This window comes from Myxocyprinus asiaticus, chromosome 40 (genome assembly GCF_019703515.2).
Source record: "Myxocyprinus asiaticus isolate MX2 ecotype Aquarium Trade chromosome 40, UBuf_Myxa_2, whole genome shotgun sequence".
NCBI classification, from domain to species: domain Eukaryota; kingdom Metazoa; phylum Chordata; class Actinopteri; order Cypriniformes; family Catostomidae; genus Myxocyprinus; species Myxocyprinus asiaticus.
The window spans coordinates 6,395,398-6,420,201 of NC_059383.1; the positions used below are offsets into that span (position 1 = coordinate 6,395,398).

Genomic DNA, 24,804 nt, shown 5'->3' on the forward strand with positions numbered 1-24,804 from the left:
TTTAACTTGCAGACATTTTTATTTGCAAACCATACAGCAATATAAAATAAACAAAAACAGGACAATAATTTATGCATTACATAAACACAAACATTAAACATTAAAGCACTGAAAATAAAACCGAAATCCCATACAGAGAGAACACCCCACAAACCCCAGTCTGCATAGCACTGATCGCTGTTGGTCCGGATGGGCACTGCTGTACATTTTTGGGGGGTCTTGTGTGTGTGTGTTTGCACAGTCAAGGCACTGCAGGTGTTGTTGAGTTCATCACTGATATCACTATATCATTCCACTTCAGTCAGGCCACATGATCGTCTGAACTCTTGACCTCTCTCATGAATCCATTTGTTTGAAACTGCCAGAGGACAAAGACAACTTGTAACTGTGTTTCCACAATGATAAGCCTTGAAAGATCCTAATAATTTTTGTTTCCTTACAACTTTTTCTATAAAAAGGACAAATTATATTTTGTAACCAAAAAAAATAAAATAAATAAATAAACAAAATTTGCCTTCACCAGTTGGGTACAAAACAGAGCTTAAACTCTTAATTCCACTTTTTCATCTTTTTCAACTAAATATCAGTGAATGATGCTTAACCTTCAGAAAATTGTGTTTTTCCATCTCATGATGTCAAATTAAATATTATATAAGATGTTTTATTGTACAACTATTTTATATTATGCAAATTTTGCAGAATTGTGCATAATTTGCAACAAGTCTGAATAGCTTAAGCCCTGGTTTGTGTGATTTGGTTATTTTATAGCAATAAATACCTAATAAACAAAAAAAATTACAATACTGCATTTAAAACTAGTCCGTTTAATATTGGTCAATGAATTGGCACACAGTTTTCTTGTCCAGATCTATTAAGTTATTCAAAAATGCACCAAAAGTGTAATTCACACAAAACAACAACTTTAATGCACCTATACTATAATGAACATGTTATCAATTTCTGAGTTATATATATTGCAAGGAAAAGTTAAAATTGGTGTAACTATCTGGAGACAGAATAAATAAATAAATAAATAGAAAACTGAAATTCTTAAAAAAAATTAAGAAGTGTTGGCAAAAGTAGTTTGGAATTATTATTATTATTTTAACAATAAAAAAAAATATAATTAATATTATTAATATTTGAGAAAAATGTATCCACCAATCAAAATCATGTGGTGTAATCAACATGCAGATATTGTGTGAGAAAAAAAAATAAAAAATAAAATACGAGAAGACACTCATGACTGTGTGAAGTTTTACAAACAAGGCAAATTTTGTTCATATCACATGTAGTAATCCTTGAAAAACTTGATAATCGTGACTCAAAAACTTGTTAACTGATCATGACATTTGCACAAATTATTACGTTACACTTTACAATAAGGTTCCATTAGTAAACAACTTTAGTTACATGAACTAACAATGATCAATAATTGTATTTTTATTAACTAATATTAACAAAGAATAATGAATGCTGTAAAAATATATTGTTAATTGTTTGTTCATGATACCTAATGCATTAACTAATATTAACGAATGGAACCTTATTGTAAAGTGTTACCAATTATTATAATTTTTTTCCCTTGAAAAATATGTTAGAAAACTTTTTTTAAATTATTGATTAAGTTGTGTTCGCTCACTTGTATTCAAGGTAAAAGTAAAGTATTTTAATAACTTTTACTTCATGGGTACAACACCTGACATTTTTAAAGTCATTAAATCAACATTTTTGTAGAAAATGCTATAAAAAAATTTTCAAAAATGTATGAAACCAACATGGACACAAATTACAATTCTACAAAGTTGACATGTCATTTTTAAAAGATTTCAAATTTGTATCACCTCAGACAATATTATTAGTTAACAACCACCATATAATGATCTAATCGATCCAAAAGTGATCTCTCTACAAATAATGGGATTTAAGCATTTATTGCATGGATACAAGTAATGGGACACCAATCTGTAGCCTATTTGTGGAAACTGGCAGCATAATTTAAGAATTCACAGTGTCTGGGGGCTTGGGTAGCTCAGCGAGTAAAAACGCTGACTACCACCCCTGGAGTCACAAGTTTGAATCCAGGGTGTGCTGAGTGACTCCAGCCAGGTCTCCAAAGCAACCAAATTGGCCCGGTTGCTAGGGATGGTAGAGTCACATGGAGTAACCTCCTCGTGGTCGCTATAATGTGGTTCTCGCTCTCGGTGGGGGGCGTGGTGAGTTGTGCGTGGATGCCGCGGAGAATAGTGTGAAGCCTCCACACGTGCTATGTCTCCGCGGTAACGCGCTCAACAAGCCATGTCATAAGATGCGCAGATTGACGGTCTCAAATACGGAGGCAACTGAGATTTGTCCTCCGCCACCCAGATTGAGACGAGTCACTACACCATCACGAGGACTTAAGAGTGCATTGGGAATTGGGCATTCCAAATTGGGGAGAAAAAAAAAAAGAAAGAATTCACAGTGTGTCTCAGTGTCAACTCACCCCATTTACTGCCTACTAGAACAGGACAGGCCGCATGTCTCGTTCTGTAGTCTCCTTCTCCACTTTTAAAGAGGTTGTACCAGAATACTGCTGTTCCCTAAAGATACAGAAGAATGACTGTAATTTTTTTGTTTTATGGTTTATAAAATGTTTTAAAAAGTTGTCTGTACCTTTCTAGGCCAGATAGCAGCACCAAAATCTGGGAATACCGTAGCTCCACCTGCCTCCACATCACTCATCTGTAATTTGCAGACATACTGTAACTGTTACAGGAACATACACTTCACTTCAATACAACATGCTCTTTTCACCTGTATTTTCATACTTTGAGTAATGGTGAGTGAGTAAATGATGAGTAATGGCGTCTCCAAAACTTGTGTAATTAAGGACACTTAACTTGGTGATCATATAGAATAAACTGAACTATTAAAGTTAGCTAGGTAACTAGATGCAAGTAGACTTAATTCAAATTAGCTATTTAAATGTTGTTGTTTCTAGTTAATTTACTAAAATTTAGGTCATACAATAATAAAGCTTAAATAATAAAGATTATAACTGACTCTAGGTCAATCGTTAAATACACTTATTTCTCCACAGAAGTGCATAGACACCTGTACTTCAGTTGCACTTGCACAAGGAGAACTGAGATGTCTATGGACAAAAAAATAAAATAAAATGTAAGCAGCAGTTATTTGAGTTATGAGCCCAAAACTTGACATTTCAAGTAATGTTTAATTGAGACAGCTTGATTTTTCCAGTAATGACATGCATTTATCCTGTGCATGTTTTAATGTCTTGCATGTCATAAAGCATGTGGTTTGGTGTGGTTTAGAATATTTTTTGTTGCCTATTCAGCTGATTTAAATGTGTCACCAAGGTAAATTTATCTAACTGGCTGATATTAAAAAGTATAATCAAATCTTTTGCATCGTTTACCATCTTTTTGTAACTAAAACTTAAAGGAGCAATTGTAATATATTTAATGTACTAAAGCATAAAATGATCATAATATGTTATCAGAGATTTAGGAAACATGCTAAGCTGAAATACTGGCTTCTCCGAAAACAATGGTACAGCCAGTATATTCTACTTTGAAATTTCCGTTCCGGGCCGGAATTTCTATTTGTGTTTTGGCCTATGTGATCCCGCCCACTGCTCATTTCCCAATAGTATTTCGACACCCCGGGTTGCCAGATTTGAAACAAGTTAGCGGGCAAACACAGCGTGCTGCAGCCATGGAAGCCAGAAATACATCTAGCTAACATTGACAGAGTTATAAAAAGCCACATGAGCTGGTTTATAATTTGCAAACAATAAAAACATTGCAAATGTGTATACATTAGCTATCAACTTGCAGTGTAAGGCTCGTCGCTTGCCATTGTCAGTTTGCTCGTTCCTGTTGCGTGTCCTCAATCTGACAACCCGCTTGAGCTACGAGTCTGGGGAGGAGGGGGCGGGGGAGACAATTCTCTCCAATATTTTGAATTTGGACTGCAGTACCCATTTTAAATGCTTGATGTCAATGTTACATATTGCTCCTTTAACATTTAATGAAAAACAGATTTTTTTTTTCACACATAAAATACAATTTATCATTTTTGTGGTGGGGCCAGTTAAAGTATACAGTAGACAAGTGAAAATGAACTGGGCCAGCACATCTACTGTGGAGTAGGGCTTGCACAACTACAAATGTTTAGTTAATAACCAGAGAAGTCACCAACCAGAGAAGCAGCAGAATATTTTATCCTTAAACAGGACAGGGGCACTGCTGTTAGTGTACTCTAAAAGGTCCTGGATGAAAATTGTGACTAGTACATTTGCTAAATGACAAAGAACTCATATGTGATGAGAATATGAATATGCAGAACTATACTTAGATTGTGGAGCTCTTGACATGCGTTTTATTACTGAAGTCAACATGAAATCCAAATTGACACCATTTACATTCCTGATTGCTGGTCTTCTTGTGCACGATGCATCAGTGCACGTTATTTAAAAAGAAAAAGATTTCGGCTTTATCTTTTTCATAAATTTATTTAACTTGCTCTGCCTCTGGGCAGCACTTTCAATTCATGTTCCCTTTTTAGGGGTTTATAAAGGGTTCATTAATGACTAACAATTCATTTACAAATGCATTACAAATCATTTATATACCATTATAACATGCGTAAAAAGGCACAATTATTCAACATTAATAACCTATGCAGATTTACTGTAATGTAAAGTGGACACCTGTTTAACATTTATTAAGGAGTTGCCAACATTAGAAATCTATGTATATAAAGTTCTGTATGATTTAATGGTCATCAGGCTTTATTATATGATATATTCTGTAAATGAGCATGGAGACTTAAAATTGTTTTTGACTTTTGGTATCTAGGACTAGGTAAGTTGGGACAGCAGTCGTTGTAGCATCATTCTTTTGACATTAACGTGACAAAGGAAAGTGACAACACAAATGAGTCAAGACATTACAGTAATAAACAATTATATGACATATTCCCTCTTGTTAATCTCACAATAATAGTCTTTTGCTGCTTTATGACATAAATCATGAATCAGGGCATTTTACCTTTTTGATTTGAAGTGTTTATTAAGCATTTACTTTATAACATGTAAGTTAAAATATGCTCACTTTTTGGTAAGTATTGCATTAAGGTCGCCCATTTATGCATGTTGTTATAACTAACTGCATACCAAAAATATTTAGAATGCATTTGTAAACAAGTTATTAGTCATTAGTGAACCCCTTTATAAAACTTAAAAAGGGAACATTAATGTAAAATGTAATGGCCTTTTTTTTTTTTTTCAGCTGAAGTCATGAATCCCTATTATTTTTAAAGCCTTCTCTTCCAATCACCTGTCATATATTATTACATATATCATATATACTATTTTTCACAATCAAATACATTTCTGATAGATAAAATCAAAACCCACCCTACATTTTGTTTCTCTTTAAATATCCTGTTTCACTCAAATATGCCACATTATTAACTGACTGCAAATGCAGTTTCATGTTGACTTTACCAATGCATCAATGAGCTGTAAAGACAATTCAATGAGCGATACATTAATTTGTAAAAAAAAAAAATAAATCACCAGACTGAACAACACTACACTGCTGAAATTGATAATCAGTATTATACTGTATATTTATGTTTTATACTCTCCAGACACTGCCTGGCATTGAGATCTTAGAATGTTTAGCAATTTATTAGGGCTGTCAATCAATATTTTTTTTTTTATGATGATTAATCTAATTAATCACAATTAATCGAATATCAATATTTGCAGAGAAAGACCCCTAAATAAATATAAATTTAATAATTATAATATAATTATATTTAAATTATTTGAAATATATGCAATAAATATAATAATTCAGGTAATTAAAATGCATTACATTGTGGCTGATGAGTAAAGCATTAAGCACAAAGCCTATCATTGGCCTATGGTGCACAGCAATCCATTTTTCAATTTAATTTTTCAATCTGTCTGAGAAAGATTTATTGAAAGGGCTTTTCTAAGTTTGTATCAATGTACACCTGTGCCAGACGGACGCTTTTGGAGCATCTTACTTTGGTTGCGTTGCATCATAAACGTACCATTTATAGGACGCTGTCAAGTTTAACGTAGTTTGAAACTTAGAATAAAACATGTCTCGAGACCTTTGCATGCGGAGTTGCGCTCTGTCCACCTTGTGCTGTCTGCTGTCAGTAAGTGTGGTTTATTCTCTGTATAGCTGCGTTTTGCCTGTACAGCTGGAGTTGCATTTACTGCCCCATGCTGACCCAGACTTGATTTTTAACACATTCTTCTACTGGTTTTACAGTAGAAGAATGGGGGGACTCTCTCCTCACACCTACGGGTCAATTCAGAGTCAAATTAGATGTTTTGGGGAAACTGAAGCACCCGGAGGAAACCCACACAAACCCACACGGAAATGAAGACCTGATGCCTGAAGTGAGGAAAAGTCACACGACAAACACATGAGTTCTGGAACTAGGCTCTACAAAATACACATACTTACATAATTTAAAAAAGTAGCCACACGATTTCCAGTGCCTAATGATTTGAAAGCATCAGGTTCATCTTTCTACGAAGATAAAATTTGAGAGTAAAGACAGGCAGGAAGCACACACACACACGTACTTACGTAGTTCAGATAGGTGGCAAGTCTATTTCCATCAACTTTGAGGTTGTTGTCAAAAGGACGCTGCAACAGACGTTTGTAACTTTTAAACCAGACTGAACTGCAGGAGTGAGGATCTCCGCCTCAGAAGGCACGCTAGTTTACACTCGATAAAATAGACACTGTGCTGGTCAAATCAATTAAGAAAAATGATAAATAATCCTCAGAACACTTTAATTATAATGCTTTTATTGGAAGTTGCTAGTACTTTTGGCAAAAACAAAATTTCCCATGTACATGGGGGAAAATTGCATTTAAAGGGACATTAACACGAAAGTGAACTCACCCATATGTTGTTCCAAATAGTAAAATGGTTAACCTTAAAGGGATAGTTTACCCAAATATGAAAATTCTCTCATCATTTACTCACCCTCGTGAGTATCTTCTGAATCTTCTGAAGTGATATGATCAATTTTTAAGCCTTTTTTTATTATACATTCTCCTCCCTGCTCAGTCAATCTACACTTTAACTTTCACTTTCACGTTCTTCTTCTGTTTTTGGTGATTCACAGTATTCATGCATATCGCCCCCTACTGGGCAGGGAGGTGAATTTATGAAGAAAAAAAAAAATAATTATATATATATATATATAATACTGTGTCTGAAGACATGGATTTAACTACTGGATTCTTATGGATTACTTTTATGATCCCTTAATCTGCTTTTTGGAACTTCAAAGTTCTGGCATCCATTTACTTGCATTGTATGGACCTACAGAGCTGAAATATTCTTCTAAAAATCTTCATTTGTGTTCTGCAGCAGAAGAAAGTCATACACATCTGGGATGGCATGAGAGTGAATAAATGATGAGAGAATTTTCATTTTTGGGTGAACAATCCTTTTAAGTTGTATATTTTAAAATGGACTGATATAAAATGTTCTTACCCTGGAGAAATCATAATGTGGTTCATATTGACCTCCAACACCATAGTTAGCCACCTTAGACACAAGACAACAATTTAGATTCAACAGAAAATACAATACATTGGTGGTGTATTATACACCATAAACTTCTTTTATTTAGCTTTAAAAAAATAAAAAAAAGAGACATTTGAAGACATTGCATTACAAATTTAAATGGTTCATAGCTGCATGCTGTGTGCCATTCATTTTATTTATTAATATAATTATTGGGGCAGTCAATCGATTAAATTGTTTTAAAAATAATTAACTAATTAGATGATGTGCCGGTAAATTAATGACCTAACCAAAAGATAATTTAATACATAACCATTTAAATTATAATCAATATAATATATAGTAAATATAAAAATTCAGATAATTCATATAAATGACATTATTGTGTCAGAGGAGTACAGTGTTAATTAGACAATACAAAAAGTGGCTTTAGAAGACAAGATATTGTTTTATATTCATATGTTTGAACATAAGCCTATTATTGGTCTGCTCTTGACAGAAATCCATTTTCAATTGAGTTCGTCACAGGACGTGTTCCATCTGCGCCATTTAAAATGTTTGTCTGTGTAGTATGTACACATGCCTCTGACCGACACTCGTGGAGCGTCTCGCTGTTAATGACATCCACAGTCAGAAATTAAAGTAGAAGTTCAACCAAAAATTTTAATTCTCTTATTTACGTTCATACAATCATACAAACGAAGAATATCTCAGCACTGTATGTCCTCACAATGCAAGTGAATGGTGATAAAAAAGTAAGCTCCAAAAAGCACATAAAGGCAGCATAAAAGTAATCAACAAGACTCCAGTGGTTAAATTCATGTCTTTAGAAGTGATATGATAGGTGTGGACGAGAAACAGTTAATTCTCCTCCCTGCCCAGTAGTTGGTAATATGCATGAAGAATGCGAATGGACAAAAAACAAAAGAATGTGGAAGTGAAAGTGGAGATTTATAGTAAAAAAAGGACTTAAAATTTAAGTTTCTCTTCCACACTCATTATATCACTTTAGAAGTCATGGATTAAACCACTGGAGTTTTATGGATTACTTTTATGCTGCCTTTATGTGCTTTTTGGGGCTTCAATGTTTTGGTCACCATTCACTGGCATTGTGAGGACCAGCAGAGCTGAAATATTCTTCTAAAAATCTTAATTTGTGTTCTGCAGAAGAAAGTCGGTCAAACACATCTGGGATGGCATGAGGGTGAGTACATGGTGAGACCATTTTCATTTTTGGGTGAACTATTCTTTTAAGGGGGGCTTTGAGGCAAAAAATGCAAACAAAAATGACAAAAAATGCCCCCCAAATTAAAAGAAATTCATAATGCAATCTTTTTTTACATTGTTTGTAACAGCTAATATACTGTTATTTTTAATATTCTATTATAGCCCTATTTAATCATAATATGGCATAAAATGTGTTGATTTAATTCTTAAGGTAGGAGGCAATAAATTCTTAATCTTGAGAAATTGCAATAAAGAATTGATTAAAGTACTCAATATAAATGGATGAGACAGTTTATGTTTTAAATGGTTAGGGAAAAAAAACGCCCTCATAAAGGTAAAAGTGCCCCTGAAAATCAAATCCAGAGGGCAAATATTGCCACTAAATGTAAAAATTTATTTCTGTCTCTGATGGCTTTGTGTTTTAGCGTTTTTCGCCACAAATGCGTTGACTGGCTGCTGTTGACTGCAAATGCAAATATTGCAAGTCTTTTATGGATTTTATGCACGGGTCAGGGGGCATGATTAATTGTGTTCATTTTTTTTAACACGTTATTTTATGTAATTATTAATTAATTCCACTAAATTAACACATTAAATTGACAGCCCGATTATTATTTTTAGCATACAAAAAAAAAAAACTGAATCCAGTATATATGTTATCAAGTGTGAAGATTTAATAGATAAACAGGTGAAAAATCAGCTTAATTTAATATGTATGCATTCCTTTCATGAAACCTAGGAATGAAAACGATCATGTAATCAGACACTTCCCAGATCACATGAACAATTCAGTACAGGTGTGTATTGTATGTTGGATCTAGTGTAGGCCAAAGCCTATTGAGACCCTTATCACCATGATGGGATAAATGAGATGTTTCATTTCATGGGGTGTTTTAGGAAAGTCACCTGAAGCAGTTCTGCAGTGTCCACGGATAATCCAGTGATGTCCTCTATCCTCTGATTGACCCGTGCGATCACTGGATCATCCTCCCCTTCCAACCATGCACTACACACACAGGACATGTTTATGCCCTTATAAACTCAAAACAGGCATAAATACTCTTTAACATCTGTATCTCAGAGGGCTTTCACAATGGGCACGTTTGCTGCTGTCCGATTCCGAGTGTGATTGTTCCCGGTGCCCCCCGCAGCTTTGGTCTGGTTTCACACTCACTTGATTCTATCGAACCCCGGTCCATTTGCGTTCATCTAACATCATCACAAACACGCATGGAGAACACAACACGACTCATCATACTTTTTATTTTTTTGTTATTTTGGTGCCATTATGCACAGCAGAGTGAACGACAACTGTGTATATGTGCGCTTCATGGTGTAACTCATCAGATGTCCAGGGGAAAGCGGCTTGCTGCTGCTCGCAAATGGCGTTTTTTGAGGAGACAGCTGATTGCAAGGAATTCGTTTGCATCTTTGTTTACACTGTACGCTTATGCTCGTGTCCAAGGTGAAGTTATCGCCACTGTCATCTCCTATTATACCCTGTATTTATAACCTATAATAGTATTTATAAGGTGTATAGATAGATAGACAGATGTCGTCATCAGCTATAACGCATGCGCAGGTTACTTTACTTCCTGAACGAGTACGCACCTGAGTCCGAGTTGCTTTCACATTCACGCAAATCGCGCTACAGTTCCATTGCAACTGAACTCAGACCACCTCCTACAGGTAGTCTCGGGTTCGGTACCGCGGTGCGCTCCCCGGTCTGCATGACAGCTTTCACATTACCAATTTTTCATGCGAACCGTGCTGTGTTTCGAACTAAACTGCCAGTGTGAAAGCACCCTCAGTCTGAGATAAGCACACTTATTTAAGTATTACCTAGGGGTGTGACCAAGATAATATTTATCACAATAACGTTATATATTTACAGTCATACCAGATAGTTCCAACTCTAAAAGTTCCCCACCTCATACCAAGGTAGACAACATACATGTGCTCACCTTTTGGAAACTCTATAATGGGCGACTGTCAGGACACCTGTTTTCGGATCTCTCACTGTGGCCCTTGCAAGCTACAGTGAAAAACTCACAATTAGAGAAAGAACCAAAAAGCAAAACAAGCATTGAAACACTTCAGTTTGAATGACTGAGCACTATGGAGCTATATTATGAAACTTAAAGGGATAGTTCACCCAAAAATGAAAATTCTCTCATCATTTACTCACCTTCATGCCATCCCAGATGTGTATGACTTTTTTTCATCTGCAGAACACAAAAGAAGATTTTTAGAAGAATATCTCAGCTCTGCAGGTTCATACAATGCTAGTGAATGTGATTAGACCTTTGTAGCTTCAAAAATCACATTTAAAAAAATAAAAGCAATCCATATGACTCCAGTGTATAAATCCATATCTTCAAAAGCGACATAATAGAGAAACAGATTTATATTTAAGTCCTTTTTTACTATAAATCTCCAACATTCAATTTCAGATGTGAAAGTGAAAGTGGAAATTTAGAGTAAAAAAAGGACATAAACATTAATCTGTTTCTCACCCACACCAATTATATTGCTCCAGAAGACATGGCTTAACCACTGGAGTCTTTTGGATTACTTTTATGCTGCCTATATGTGATTTTTGGAGCTGCAAAGGTCTGCTCACCATTCACTTGCATTGTACGGACCTACAGAGCAGAGATATTCTTTTAAAAATCTTCTTTTGTGTTCTGCTGAAGAATGAAAGTCATACACATCCGGGATGGCATGAAGGTGAGTAAATGATGAGAGAATTTTAATTTTTGGGTGAACTATCCCTTTAAAGATATAGTTGAAAATGCTGTCAACACTTACCCTCATTTGAGAGCTACAGTGAAGTTTTTTAACAAATAACAGAATACATTTTGATCAGTTCCTCAAGCAAAGCTACCGAAATGTTTCATAACACTTTTATGATGCTTTTTTGTCCTTTTGGAGTTTGACAGGCAGAGTCCCCTTTCACCGTCATTACATGGAAAAGGCCGACAAGTACATTATTTAAACTCTCTCCTTTTGTGTTCCATATAAGAAGGAAAGTCATATTAGTTTGGAACGATTTGATGGTGAGTAACTGATGACAGAATTTTCATTTTCAAGTCAACTGTTTCTTTAAACTCATCCAAATGGCTTACAAACATCAAGCTAATCAGACCTCTGTACTGTCCCTCTGGCCCGCGAGTGTGCAGACTCACCTTGGGTTTGGCTAACTCTTTGATCTTCTCGATCTCTTCATCAGACAGGGCCTCGAGAAAGCGGACGATATGAGGACTGTCCCACTCATCCTCCTCCTTCATGGGCTTGAGCAGCAGACGTGGGTTTCGGTTTCCATCCTGATAGCGGCAGAACAGTCTGCTCTGTCTCCGTGGAGTCTGTTGAAGAAGCAATCAAAACAATCTTCCAATAAAACAATTTTTATTGTGATACTGTGATAAAAGAAAAAGTCATACTATTTCCATCTTTAAAAAGTGTGAGTTTAATATTTTATCCTACATATTAAGACATATTAAATGGAGACATGAAAATGCACTTCATTATAAGAACGAACTCCAGATGACTAGTGATTTAATCAATATCTTCAGAAGTAATATGATAGGTGTGGGTGAGAAACCGATCAACATTTAAGTCTTTTTTACTATAAATCTCCACATTCACATTCTTCTGTTTTTGGTGATTCACATTCTTCATGTATATCGCCCCCTACTGGGTAGGGAGGAGAATTTATGATAAAAATATGACTTCAATATTGATCTGTTTCTCACCTACACCTATCATATCGTGTCTGAAGACATGGATTTAACCACTGGTGTCATATAAATTACTTTTATGCTGCCTTATGTGGATTTTGGAGCTTCAAAATGTTGCCACCCATTCACTTGCATTGTATGGACCTACAGAGCTGAAATATTCTTCTAAATATCTTCATTTGTGTTCTGCAGAAGAAAGAAAGTCAAACACATCTGGAATGGCATGAGGGTGATTAAATGATGAGAGAATTTTCATTTTTGGGTGAACTATCCCTTTAACTTGTATTCAGCCATGATTATTCCTTTGAAATCTGCAGTGTAGCTAAAGAAAAACATTTCAGACATTTTGATACTGTCATCATCTGTTCCACTGTTACTGTCGAGTCATTAAAGATGCAACTGACAATGTTGTAAAGTTACTTGACTAACTCAAGGAACTGTTTCAGGATCAATCGTGATTACCAACTGTGCAGGAAGCATTTTAGCAAACTTGCACTGGAAAAAAACAATGTGTCTCATTCACTAACTGTACATACTAGTGATGCACAGCCTACAGGATGCTTGAGGCTAATTCCATCATCAGCAGGGTGCTCGAGCATTGAACGCGCGTGGCCCGATTTACAGCTGACGTCAGAAGTTTACATACATCTTAGACAAATACATTTAAACTCTGTTTTTCACAATTCCTGATATTTAATCATAAAAACATTCCCTGTCTTAGGTCGGTTAGGATCACTACTTTATTTTAAGAATGAGAAATGTCCAAACCTTGAGTCACAAGTTCGAATCCAGGGCGTGCTGAGTGACTTCAGTCAGGCTTCCTAAGCAACCAATTGGCCTGGTTGCTAGGGTGGGTAGAGTCACGTTGGGTTAACCTCCTCGTGGTCGCAATAATGTGGTTCTCACTCTCGGTGGGGCGCGTGGTGAGTTGTGCGTGGATGCCACGGAGAATAGTGTGAGCCTCCACACATGCTAGGTCTTCGCGGTAACGCGCTCAACAAACTTATCAAGCTACGTGATAAATGCGTGGATTGACGTCTCAGACGCTGAGACAACTGAGATTCGTCCTCCGCCACCCGGATTGAGGCGAGTCACTACGCCCCCACGAGGACTTAGATCGCATTGGGAATTGGGCATTCCAAATTGGGGAGAAAAAAAAAAGAAAAAAAAAAGAATGTGAAATATGTCGGGGAGTCATGTGACGCCATGAGAGGATCGGACATATGAATGGTGAGCTCTGCGCACTTTGCTAGTTTTAACACTTTTAATGATATAAATCTGTGAGATTTGATACACTCTGTTTCATAACTGTTCTAGGAGGACAATATCAAAGAATTCAAAATCCTCGGGCTCTGGAGACATTAAAAGACACTTACGTGCTCAAGCTGATACCCCTGAGAGAGCCGTGAGCCAGGGAGCCGATTTAGTCGGGGAAGTGTGGGAAATGTGGCAAGAGATGCTGATCATGTCGGCATGCTGACGAAGGTTGTTGCTGACTTGGAGGATCTCACTGTGATACGTCGATCGATCACTGCCATGGAGGCGAATTTCTTTGAGATGGTTACAAGAGTGGGGGATGTTGAGAAAAGGATCAATTATCTGGAGTCATCGGAGAGGGAATTATCTGCTAATCCGCTAGCAACCAAGGTGGATTTGGAGCGTGTCTGGGAGAAGTTGGAGGACACAGAGAACCGTAGCCGGCGGAATAATGTCCATATTGTTGGAACTCCTGAGGCCGAAAATGGTCGGGATATGGTGAAATTCCTGGATGGGCTCCTTCCAAATCTGCTTGACATAACAGGCCATAAGCAGGAAATCGAGCGAGCTCACAGGGTTCCGGCTCAGCAATCCGATGAGGGAGACAGGCCCCAATCAATTCTGGCCAAATTTCTGAGATCATCCGATAAAGATCCTGTGTTACGCGAGGAGTAAAGGAAGGCTTTCTTGGAAAAACCAACTGCGAATTCAACAAGAGAGAAACGTGATCGATTCAAGGAATGCAAGAAACTTTTACATCAATGGAAGGTCGCTTTTGCACTGATATTCCCGGCCAAATTAAGAATAGATGTTAAGGAGGGCCATAAAACATTCACATGCCCACAGCAAGTGATGTCTTTCATAAAGTCAATGGAGTAAGTCAATTTGTGGTACTCACTGATCATTCACTTGACTGTTTGAGGAAACTGAGCATTTTTTTTTGTGTTGGCTCCACCTAGCGGCTGGAGTTTATTTTGCAGAGTGGCACACTTTCGGGACAGTTTTGTGGATGAATCTACATGCTCTTTGAGTTTGTTCTGTCTACTGGCTGGAATTTGTTTTATAGATTATATTTTGCTGTGTAATTCTGTCTCACAAAATTTGTATAGAAACACTGGACTTGAGGAATCTGATGGGAAATATGTCACGGGGTCCTCGTAGGCGTACATGGACTGTTTGAGTTTGGAGGGATGGACGCCAGTTGACGCCGTCGTGCGTGGGGTTAATGTACATGTTTTTCTTGGTGTGGCGCATAAACTTTTGCTTTACGCAGATTATATTTTATTATTTGTCTCTGGTCCTACTAGATCTATGCATTGCCTCCACAAAATTATTAATTCCTTTTCTATGTTCTCAGGACACAGAGTGAATTGGTCTAAATTCGAGGCTGTCTCTGACAGCGTACTGCCCGATAACGGCTTTTCAGCCGGGTGCCTTCCAGTAGTCCAAACAGGGCACTAAGTATTTGGGTATTTTATTCCCAGCAAATTTGTGTGATTTAGTTAGATTTAATTTTGACCCTTTACTGAAAAGGTTTGAGCGATGTGGGCAGGTGGGCTTCATTACATTTATCTATAATTGGGAAGGTTATTAAAATTCATTGTATTCCAAAATGTAATTACCTGCTAGAATCTCTCCCTATAGAGGTCCCTCTATCTTATTTCAAGCAATTTGGTTAATACGCTCGGTGACCTGTATGAGAGTGGAGTGTTGAGATCCTTTGAAAATATGGTTCAACATTTTGGGATTCCCAGTTCTCAGTTCTTTAGGTATTTACAGCTGATACACCTGCTCTGTACTATTTTTGGGAGTAGCATACACCCCCCGGGTGTTCGGGGGGTGGGGGGTTAATTTTATTTAATTTGATTCCACATTTTCTGTTATGTTTATTTAATTTGTTGAATGGAATCAATACAAATGGTTAATAATAAGAATGTGAAATGTCAAAATAATAGTAGAAAGAATTATATATTTCAGATTTTATTTCTTTCATCACATTCCCAGTTGGTCAGATGTTTACATACATTTTGTTAGTATTTGGTAGCATTGCCTTTAAATTGTTTAACTTGGGTCAAATGTTTTGGGTAGCCTTCCACAAGCTTCTCATAGTAAGTTGCTGGAATTTTGGCCCATTCCTCCAGACAGAACTGATGTAACTGAGTCAGGTTTGTAGGCCTCCTTGCTCGCACATGCTTTTCAGTTCTGCCCACAAATTTTCTATTGGATTGAAGTCAGGGCTTTGTGATGGCCACTCCAATACCTTGACTTTGTTGTCCTTAAGCCATTTTGCCACAACTTAGGAGGTATGCTTAGGGTCATTGTCCATTTTGAAGACCCATTTGCAACCGAGATTTAACTTCCTGGCTGATGTCTTGAGATGTTGCTTCAATATATCCACATAATTTTCCTTCCTCATGATGCCATATATTTTGTGAAGTACACCAGTCCCTCCTGCAGCAAAGCACACCCACAACATGATGCTGCCACCCCCATGCTTCACGGTTGGGACGGTGTTCTCCGGCTTGCAAGCCTTACCATTTTTCCTCCAAATATAACGATGGTCATTATAGCCAAACAGTTCAATTTTTGTTTTATTAGACCAGAGGACATTTCTCCAAGAAGTAAGATCTTTGTCCCCATGTGCACTTGAAAACTGTAGTCTGGCTTTTTTATGGCGGTTTTGGAGCAGTGGCTTCTTCCTTGCTGAGCAGGCTTTCAGGTTATGTTGATATAGGACTTGTTTTACTGTAGATATAGATACTTGTCTACCTGTTTCCTCCAGCAGCTTCACAAGGTCCTTTGCTGTTGTTCTGGGATTGATTTGCACATTTCACACCAAACTACGTTCACCTCTAAGAGACAGAATGCATCTCCTTCCTGAGCAGTATGATGGCTGCATGGTCCCATGGTGTTTATACTTGCACACTATTGTTTGTACAGATGAACGTGGTACCTTCAGGCATTTGAAAATTGCTCCCAAGGATGAACCAGACTTGTGGAGGTCCACAATTTTTTTGGGCTGATTTCTTTTGATTTTCCCATGATGTCAAGCAAAGAGGCACAGAGTTTGAAGGTAGGCCTTAAAATACATCCACAGGTCCACCTCCAATTCAGTACACCTCCTATCAGAAGCTAATTGGCTAATTGTCTGAAGGCTTGACATAATTTTCTGGAATTTTCCAAGCTGCTTAAAGGCACAGTTAACTTAGTGTATGTAAACTTCGGACCCACTGGAATTGTGATATAGGCAATTAAAAGTGAAACAATCTATCTGTAAACAATTGTGGGAAAAATTACTCGTATCATATGCACAAAGTAGATGCCCTAAACGACTTGCCAAAACTATAGTTTGCTAATATTTAATCTGTGGATTGGTTAAAAAATGTGTTTTAATGACTTCAACCAAAGTGTATGTAAACTTCTGACTTCAACTGTATCTAACCGTGCACACTCTGAACGTGCAGAATGCGCATGCGCCTGAAATGATTTGCACTCTTTGTCTGCATTTGAGTTATGAAGTGTATCCTCACCATTTTGATGCCCTCTCCCCTGCACAGGGCCTCATACACCTCTCTCTCAGGCAGGTAGTCTTTGGGCCGCTCATAGGTGTCCAGCTGAATGGGTCTCTCATCCGCTAGCTCCTGTTGGCTCTGACCTATGTCCCTCAACTCTTTAGACAGCAAACGCTCAAAGTAGCGCAGGTTCCCTCTTGCCCTCTGGTGGCTGGGATCTGCAAGTGCACAAACAGAAAGGACAATACACAACATTGTGCAATGATTATACACTGCAGCCAAGAATTAAAACTAAAAACATTACCAGACAATATCGATATTTCCCTTAAAACCTAATTTGCTAAGAATAATTTTGTCTTTTTGCTGAAAACTTGACTAGATTTATGCCGAAAGTCCAGATTTTTTCTCAAATCCAATTCTTTATACTAACTGTTCAAACTGCTGGTTATATGTGGACAGATTGGATTTTTTTCTGTTCAGACTGCAGTCACTTTTGCTAGCACGTCTACATTAGTTGCCATAGTAACGATGCAAATTGAGTATGTTCACCATGCATGAGAGTTTAGCAACGGATGTTTTTCATGAGGACAGTATAGAAATAATAACACATTCGTCACAGACAACGACTTAAAAAACGGGAGCAGTGGCATATGCAATGTTTATTGCTGCTTTGTCCCATTTTGGCCAGACACCCCGTATTTTATCCCATACAGGGAGGCCTATTGTCCTGTAATTTAGTGGGTAGTGAAATGTCCTGTATTTAAGGTTTTGTGTCCTCATATTGAAGCATAAAAGGATCGGAAAGCGAGAATCTTTAAGTGGACCCCTGTCCCATATTGAAGTGCTTAAAATGCTCAAGCATCCCATTTTCACATGTCAAGTCATTTTTATTCGTATAGCGCTTTTGACAACACACATCGTTTCAAAGCAGCTTTACAGTAAATCATGCATTTAAAAAAATGAAACTGTAATATCTACTAAGTCTTAGAGTGATCATTGTGTAGTTTGATGAAATATGACTGTAAATTGTGTATACAAATTAAATAATTAAATAATATTTGTATTTAGAACGCCAGTGAGCAAGCTGAAAGCGACTGTGGCAAGGAACACTAAACTCCATAAGATGTTGGTTAATGGAGAAAAATAATCTTGGGAGAAACCAGGCTCACTGTGGGGGCCAGTTCCCCTATGGCAAAACAACATGAATATAATGCCAATATTAGTTATTTATGTGCGGCGCAAGTCATGGCTTAAAATTTGTAAATTAAGTAAGCGTTAAGGTCCAGTGTTTAAAAAAAAAAAAAAAAAAAAACGATTTTTTATGAACTTTAAGATTAATGACTAATGACTTTGAAGTCCATCCTGGATTAACTGCAGAAATTCACATAGATGCATTGTCCTTTTTTAGTTGGCTGATGAAGACTTTTGTTGGCAATTCAATTATAGTCTATGTATTCCATTTCAAGAGTGTATTCCATCAATAAACAAAGGTGATGCAGGCAGAGATCAATGAGATGCATCGCAGTTCAACCAGCAGGTCATTTCGGTGAGGTTCGGTGGGGTCCATCCTAAATCCAAGGTTCATGCAGTGGCATATGAAGTATCCGATGTCTTACAGTTGGAGTTGGCATCAGTTCATCCTCTGAAGTCAAAAGACTGAAGTGATTTCTGGCTAGCACCAGCTGTAGTCTGTTGTCATCACTCAGCGGCACATAGCAGTAGAGTCCAACACCAAGCAGGAACGGAGCTGGATCTGGAAGGCTCTAGTAACCTCGGGATATGAATCCTTAGGTTGAGACATGGAAACAAACAGAATAATATTAGCGTAGATGCCATTACATTTTATGCAGGATTATAGATCATGATCAATGTTTCAGGTTCCGGCAGACCTAACTAAAGCAGCCTAATTGTGAGCTGATGGATAAATTAGGTGTATGTCTGGCTAAATAGATGAGTCTTTAGTCTAGACTGAGTGGGTGTGTCTGCATCCCGAACAGTGTTAGGGAGACTATTCCATAGCTCAGGAGTCAAATATGAAAAGGATCTATCTCCTTTTGTGGATTTTGATATTCTTGGAATTATCGTAAAGAACTTTGTAGAATTTTGTGATCATAATAAATGTGACGGAATATAGGGTGTCAGAAGGTCACTTAAGTACTGTGGAGCTAGACAATTCAAAGCTTTGTATGTATTTAACAGAATTTTTAAATTAAACCAAATTTAACAGGTAGCCAATGTAACGACGATAAAATTGGGCCAGTATGATCATATTTCTTGGTTGTAGTCAGCACTCTGGCAGCTGCATTTTGAACCAATTGAAGTTTATTTATTGAACTTGCTGGACATCCTCCTAGTAATGCATTACAATAATCTAGTCTTGGTCATGAACGCATTAATTATTTTTCAACATCAACAACAGAGAGCATGTGTCATAACTTAGCAATATTTCTGAGGAGGAAGAATGCTTTTCTACAAACACTGGAAATTTTATTTTCAAAGGACAGATTGGTATCAAATATAACACCTAAGTTCTTTGCTGTAGAAGATGACATAACAGTACATCCATCGAGAGTCAAATTGTATTTTAGCGGCTTATTTTTAGAGGTTTTTGGTCCAATAATTAGTACCTCTGTTTTGTCAGAATTGAGTAGAAGGAAATTTCTGGCCATCCAATCTTTGATTTCATTGATAATTTGGAGAATTGTGAATTTTCGTTGGGTTTAGAAGAAATATAAGTTGGGTATCGTCGGCATAACAGTGGAAACTTATTCCATGATTCCTGAAAATATCTCCCAGGGGAAGCAGAGAAAAGCAGAGGCCCTAAAACTGATCCCTGTGGCAGTCCATACTTAACTTTTGTTTGATTTGACAATTCCTCGTTTACACATACAAAGTGGTAGTGGTCTGATAAACAGGAACTAAACCATGCAAATGCAAGACCACTAATGCCAACATAATTCTCCAGCCTATTCAAGAGAATGTCGTGATCTATTGTGTCTAAGGCAGCACTAAGATCTAAAAGCACTAGAAGAGAAGTGAAGCTGCGATCAGATGATAAGAGCAAGTCATTTGTAACTCTGATAAGTGCAGTCTCTGTACTTTGATGGGGCCTAAATCCTGACTGAAATTGTTCATACATACCATTTCTCTGTAGAAATGAACATAGTTGGGAGAACACCTTTTCTAGTATTTTCGACATAAATGGTAGATTTGAAATTGGTCTGTAGTAAGCCAGTTCTCTGTGGCTTCTTAATAAGCGGTTTGATAACTGCCATTTTAACATTTCTTGGGACATGTCCCAAGGATAGCGAGGAGTTAATAAAATTAAGAAGAGGTTCTGAGATTACAGGGGATACCTCTTTTAAGAGTTTAGTTGGTATTGGATCTAACATACATGTTGTGGCTTTTGATTTTTTGATACGTTTTGTTAGCTCTTCATGACCTATGACAGCGAAGGATTGAAGTTGCTTGTGAGAAAAATTATGAGACACTGTTTTCTGAGGTGCTGTGACAGTTGATTGCATAGTTCCAATTTTATTTCTGATTATTTCAATTTTATCAGTAAAGAAATTCATGAAGTCATTACTATTGTGCTGTGACGGAATATATTTTTCTAATTTTCTTTCATCGAAGAGGGCGACACTATCAAGAGTGCTAGAGAAGACTGTATTTATATTTTCTGTTATTACATCAAGTTCTTCTAGACTTTTTGGTTCATGTTTATATCAATAACCTGGGGGAGTAGATTCATTTAAACTAATATATTCATCAGGTTCAAGCCAGGTTTCAGTCAAACAGAGCACATCCAAACTATGATTAGTGCTTTGGTAGAAAGAGATCTAATGATTAGTAGCCCTACCTTTATATGATGTTTATCTTCAATTTTTTTATCAAATTTTTTCTAAATGATTTAGTGAAAGATTTGTGTTTGGTAGTTTGGGCAACAGACACAGTCTCTATGTGATATCTAGGTGATACAGTCTCTATGTGTTGTAGTTGATGTGACCTGTGTGATGTCTCAAGGCAGCTAGCAGACGTCTGGATTAGCCAATTTGTCTGCTTCCTGACCTGGGCCCCAGTTAGTCAAATATTATCACTATTAAGACTATGAGCCAAATTAATAGAGAGGACAGCGGCACCTTCCCTGGAGGGATGGAGTCCGTCTTTCTTTAGAAGGTCAGGTCTACCCCAAAAACTCTTCCAATTGTCTATAAATCCTATGCTATTCTCCAGACACCACTCAGACATCCAGCCATTCAGTGACACTAATCTACTATAAACCTCGTCACTACGACAAGCAAGGAGGACGCCAGAGCATATTACAGTATCTGACATTTTTTGCAAGTTCACACACCTCTTTAACATTATCTTTAGTGATCTCCGACTGGCGAAGACGGATATCGTTAGTGCTGACATGAATAACAATTTTAGAAAATCTACATTTAGCATTAGCCAACACTTGTAAATTTGATCTGATGTCAGACGCCCGAGACCCCGAATTGCATTTAACAATAGTGTCTGGAGTCACTATTTCCATGTTCCTTACAATAGAATCACCAATTATTAAGGCTCTTCCAACATGATTCTCAGTGGGTGCATCACTGAGTGGGGCGAATCGATTGGAAACCCTAACAGGGAAGGGAGAGTGGCATCACTTTGCTGAGCAAGTATGCCACCGAGACGTCACCCAAACACCCTGCTCTACAGTCAGAACCAAAATGTGTGTGTGGCTCGCTGTTCTACCCACGTCCGAAACAGTATCTACCGGCTTATCTTTCTCACTGACCTCGACTAGCGTTCTGATGCGTGTCTAACTCATTAACCTTCTCCGTCAGCCTGATTAATTCCTTACATTAATCACATGTGAATCCCTCACTGCTGACGGAAGAAGCTATAGTAAACATGTGACATGCAATGCAGGAAGAAATAATATGAGCAGATGCCATGACTTACCGTAATTGTTTGTTGTTGTTTTTCTTGAGCTGCGAGGGTTTGAGATCGATGTGGTTGGATATGGTTCCTAATCAGAAGATGTTTAAGATTGATGCAAAAATGAAAACGAATGCATGTAGTCGAGACGCGAGATGTAGACAAGCAGAAAAAAAAAGAAAAGAAAAAAGAGAAAAACGGGTGCGCGTGGTAAAATACACGCAGTTGAAACAGTAGAAAAGCGGAAAAACCCGAAGCATGCAGTAAAATGGCAAAGGATAAAACGATGAACGTATAAGATGAATAAGCAATGCTAAGCAGGCTATCAAGCTACAAACACAGACTCGTGCAGCGCAAGACATTCAATAACCTCATCGCGCTGTGGTGGCCCGCAGCAGGTGTGTTACCGCACCTCTTTGGGTGGGTAAAGCCAATGTCTGTATTCATTTAAAAGATGTTTTCACTGCTTTGTCTGCCCTGTAACATATACTTGACAAATGGGTGTGTTCCAATCAGAAGTGGTAATTCCTATTCCACTGATATGTCAAGGTATAAAGCCTTATTTTCAAGGAGTTTTCGGGTTCAACACATGATTTTAGTGTATTTTTATTACACATGACTGAATAAAGTTATACCCAATAAAGGAATTACAGGGTTGTCATGACAATGCAGTTGTATTATTGAATATAACTTTACATAAACTTGGATAGAAAGCAAATATCACACTAAAATTATGTTAACACATACTGTATAGTGTTTATGTGTTGTTGCTATGTTGTTGAAACAGTGTGTATTTGAATGTTTATGAACTAACCCCATTCACTTCCATGGCAAGTGCCTTACAGTAGCTGTGATTTTTGCTTTTTTTTAATAAATGTGGGGGGTGGGGGGGTGAGCTTAACTTGTACTGAACCTGGAATATTATTTTATTGCATTAGATATCATTACTAATAACAACCAATGAACAATAATGTTTATAATCAAGATTTATAAATGATTTATGTTAATTTATAAATATATAAATGTTAATTGTTAGTTCATGATGCATTAGTATTAACAAACAACTTTTAATGTGTATTAAATTAACCTAGATTAAAAAAAATGCAGCAGAAGTTTCATTCATTGTTCGTTCAGGTTAATTATTATATATACTGTATATACAAACTTATTCTACAGTATTACCAATTTCTAAAAGCTAAATAAGTAATAAAAACAGTTTAAAAACCTTGATCAAATCCTTTAGATATAAATGAAAAAGATACAAAGTTTAAAGCAGCTGTGTGTGTGTGTGTGTGTGTGTCATTTTTCAGCGTTAAACTTCTTTCTCGTATGCCAGCCTAATTTGCAGAGTCAACTAAAAGTCATTAACATGTTGATTTCACTGAAGTGTAACACTGTGGTTTTGTGAGACTATCAAAACATTGCTCTGTTTGTTTGAGCTGCCCGTCCAGCCTGACACAGCAACATTAGCTCAACCAATGGTGTAAGTTTGGGGCGGGTCTATCTGTTTGTACAGCCACTGGAAGACGGGGGAGTCTTCTGGAATGTGTCATAATTTTTGCATTCCTGTTTGGTGACGCTAGTATTGCATAAATTACACACTTCAGCTATAAACACAACGGAGAGAGCGAATGACATACCGATGGCCACCAGACGTCGTGTGAGCTCGATGGCTCGTTGCAGATCACCCATCTGATAGACAGAGTAGCTGAGATAATCTAAAATATCAGCCTTCAGAGTCTTTGCGTCTTCTCCAGCATCCATCTGTCTGAGGGCCTGTTGCATCCACAGCACTGAATGATAATAGTCATTCTCATTGTACGCCAGTTTCCCCATGTCAAAGCAGTCATCCACCGTCAGTAGAGCACTGTAGCGCACCCCTGTGGACATGACATTACGTAACATTATTCAGCATGGATTTTTATTGTTGTAAGTTGGTTCACTTTCACCCTTCAGATCAAGTTTGTTCCTACACAACAGTACAACTTCACATATGAGGCACATCTTTTAAAATACTACAGTAAAATAGAAATCATCCAAGTTGCAGTAAGATAATGTTATAAAATAAATTATGATATAAAATACGCTCTTAGATTACTTTGAATATTTGCTTAGTTTTAAACATAGTTGATGTTTCTACTTCAGTAATTAAGTTAATGTGTACTTTTGTTACATTATTGTGGCAACAGGGATAGCTTAATTTTTAAACAGGTTTATAAATTTGTTGACAGGAATAACAATTACTAATAATTAAAAAAAAAAAGCTTCTACCTCACTTAATTTCAACCCATTTTGACAAATTTTTAGTCCAGTTCATACTACATGTGTACCACTATGATACAAAGTTCAGTTAAGCGTTTTAATTCCACTTGAAATAGTAGTTAAATCTTGCAATCCTTTTGCAGCCATCCAACAAACTGAAAGTTCTGGCTTGTTCACATTTAAGGAAATGTGAATGACAGTTGAAAATGCTTGTAATCAGGTGCAAAAGTTTAATCTAGACAGAAAATGATTTAAGTTCAGTCATGAAATTCCACAAG

The 24,804-nt window shown here is 37.1% G+C and overlaps 1 protein-coding gene across 2 annotated transcripts in view; it reads right to left on the reverse strand.

Annotated features, from left to right (window-relative positions):
* LOC127430662 (prolyl 4-hydroxylase subunit alpha-2-like) overlaps nucleotides 1-24,804 on the reverse strand; it is a 37,218-nt gene continuing 12,414 nt past the window's right edge. The window contains exons 6-15 of one of the 2 annotated variants that reach the window (XM_051680596.1): nucleotides 23,905-24,144; nucleotides 17,354-17,553; nucleotides 12,015-12,191; nucleotides 10,791-10,861; nucleotides 9,733-9,832; nucleotides 7,567-7,620; nucleotides 6,645-6,704; nucleotides 2,656-2,724; nucleotides 2,486-2,582; nucleotides 1-358 (exon numbers count right to left, since the gene is read on the reverse strand). In XM_051680596.1, the coding sequence (XP_051536556.1) occupies nucleotides 288-358; nucleotides 2,486-2,582; nucleotides 2,656-2,724; nucleotides 6,645-6,704; nucleotides 7,567-7,620; nucleotides 9,733-9,832; nucleotides 10,791-10,861; nucleotides 12,015-12,191; nucleotides 17,354-17,553; nucleotides 23,905-24,144 (1,139 nt within the window). In that variant the 3' untranslated portion in view covers nucleotides 1-287. Of the gene's footprint in view, nucleotides 359-2,485; nucleotides 2,583-2,655; nucleotides 2,725-6,518; nucleotides 6,585-6,644; nucleotides 6,705-7,566; nucleotides 7,621-9,732; nucleotides 9,833-10,790; nucleotides 10,862-12,014; nucleotides 12,192-17,353; nucleotides 17,554-23,904; nucleotides 24,145-24,804 lie in introns of both variants that reach the window. The other variant, XM_051680595.1, reaches the window with a different exon arrangement.